Source organism: Etheostoma cragini, chromosome 3, assembly GCF_013103735.1.
Source record: "Etheostoma cragini isolate CJK2018 chromosome 3, CSU_Ecrag_1.0, whole genome shotgun sequence".
Classification (NCBI taxonomy): domain Eukaryota; kingdom Metazoa; phylum Chordata; class Actinopteri; order Perciformes; family Percidae; genus Etheostoma; species Etheostoma cragini.
In genome coordinates this window covers 12,584,569-12,586,867 of record NC_048409.1, presented here as the reverse complement: position 1 = coordinate 12,586,867, position 2,299 = coordinate 12,584,569, and the positions used below count along the sequence as shown (strand labels likewise).

The window sequence follows — 2,299 nt, the reverse complement described above, 5'->3', positions numbered from 1 at the left end:
TCTCTCTCTCTCTCTCTCTCTCTCTCTCTCTCTCTCTCTCTCTCACTCACTCACTCACTCTCCATCAGGTCCACCGAGGATTCGACCTATGAAGAACATTACCGCAGTGGCAGGAAGAAACTCTTTCATTAACTGCCGTGTGATTGGGTACCCTTATTACTCAATCAACTGGTACAAGGAGGGGCTACTGCTACCTGACAATCATCGCCAGGTGAATTTTCGGAATTTCTGCTGAAAGACAATAGAAATATATCAGAACATATATTCCATACAGCACTGTATAATGTTCAGTATAATATTAATATACAGTATGTAGATTCATAACGCCTATCATACACATACTGTACATCCTGTATAGTATTATTTGAATGTCCTTTAGTTTTTTGACCGTCTGAATTACTATTTTTAACTGATCATCTGGCCTTTTTTATGGTTGTACGTACAACAGCTTAGACTATATATACTTCAACAACTTCAAATGAGTCATTGCTTTTTGTTATCATGTGTTCTACCTTTGAACCAATATGGGAATCATTATAGGAAAACCTGATAACTCCCAAGCAGAAACAACAGAAGGCACAAAGCAAATGAGCAACTTCCTTCTGCATCAGTGTTGGCCATGTTTCGATCTTAGGATCATCTCATTTAAATCCACAGCTCTGTATAAATGTGAATAAGGTAATGCATGTATCATCTCGGAGTGTAACACTGCTGATGTCTGTTCAGGTTGTGTATGAGAACGGGACTCTAAAGCTCAGTGATGTTCAGAAGGGGATGGATGAGGGAGCCTATGTCTGCAGCGTACTAATCCAACCACAGCTGTTCATCACACAGACCGTCTATGTCACTGTCAAAGGTCAGTCAGAGGGTTGATCGTTTGAAAGTGATGTCTTCGTCGATGAGGTCCACAGTTTTTTACATAGATTTCTCTAAAAACATACATCGCTCAGTAGCGTGCATATCTTGTCTGTTGTGTGGTGTTTAAATATATACATATATAATATATATACAGTGAGGAAAATAAGTATTCAAACACCCTGCTATTTTGCAAGTTCTCCCACTTAGAAATCATGGAGGAGTCCAATCCACTGTGAGAGACATAATATTAAAAAAAATCCAAAAATCACAATGTGTGATTTTTTTTACTATTTGTTTGTATGATACAGCTGCAAATAAGTATTTAAACACCTGTCTATCAGCTAGAATTCTGACCCTCAAAGACCTGTTAGTCTGCCTTCAAAATGTCCACCTCCAGTCCATTTATTATCCTAAATTAGATGCACCTGTTTAAGGTTGTTAGCTGCATAAAGACACCTGTCCACCCCATACAATCAGTAAGAATCCAACTACTAACATGGCCAAGACCAAAGAGCTGTCCAAATACACAAGAGACAAAATTGTACACCTCTACAAGGCTGGAAAGGGCCACGGGGAAATTGCCAAGCAGCTTGGGAAAAAAATAGGTCCACTGTTGGAGCAATCATTAGAAAATGGAAGAAGCTAAACATGACTGTCAATCTCCCTCGGACTGGGGCTCAATGCAAGATCTCACCTCGTGGGGTCTCAATGATCCTAAGAAAGGTGAGAAATCAGCCCCAAACTACACAGGAGGAGCTGGTCAATGACCTGAAAAGAGCTGAGACCACCGTTTCCAAGGTTACTGTTTGTAATACACTAAGACGTCATGGTTTGAAATCATGCATGGCACGAAAGGTTCCCCTGCTTAAACCAGCACGTGTCAAGGCCCGTCTTAAGGTAGCCAATGACCATTTGGATGATCCAGAGGAGTCATGGGAAAAAGTAATGTGGTCAGATGAGACCAAAATAGAACTTTTTGATCATAATTCCAATAACCGTGTTTGGAGGAAGAAGAATGATGAGTACCATCCCAAGAACACCATCCCTACTGTGAAGCAGGGGGGAGGTAGCATCATGCTTTGGGGGTGTTTTTCTGCACATGGGACAGGGCAACTGCATTGTATTAAGAAGAGGATGACCGGGGCCATGTATTGTGAGATTTTGGGGAACACCCTCCTTCCCTCAATTAGAGCATTGAAGATGGGTCGAGGCTGGGTCTTCCAGCATGACAATGACCCGGAGCACACAGCCAGGATAACCAAGGAGTGGCTCTGTAAGAAGCATATCAAGGTTCTGGCAAGGCCTAGCCAGTCTCCAGACCTAAACCCAATAGAGAATCTTTGGAGGGAGCTCCGTGTTTCTCAGCGACAGCCCAGAAACCTGACTGATCTAGAGAAGATCTGTGTGGAGGAGTGGGCCAAAATCTCTTCTGCAGTGTGTG

The 2,299-nt window shown here is 42.2% G+C and overlaps 1 protein-coding gene across 2 annotated transcripts in view; it reads left to right on the top strand.

The window, feature by feature from the left end:
- Positions 1-2,299, top strand: part of LOC117942439 (Down syndrome cell adhesion molecule-like protein 1 homolog) — a 106,738-nt gene that overhangs the window by 67,910 nt on the left and 36,529 nt on the right. Inside the window, exons 8-9 of one of the 2 annotated variants that reach the window (XR_004656121.1) lie at positions 69-211; positions 727-843. Coding sequence is in view for 1 of the 2 variants with exons in the window: in XM_034867895.1 (XP_034723786.1) it covers positions 69-211; positions 727-856 (273 nt within the window). In the remaining variant the exon portion in view is untranslated. Of the gene's footprint in view, positions 1-68; positions 212-726; positions 857-2,299 lie in introns of those variants that run through there. The other variant, XM_034867895.1, reaches the window with a different exon arrangement.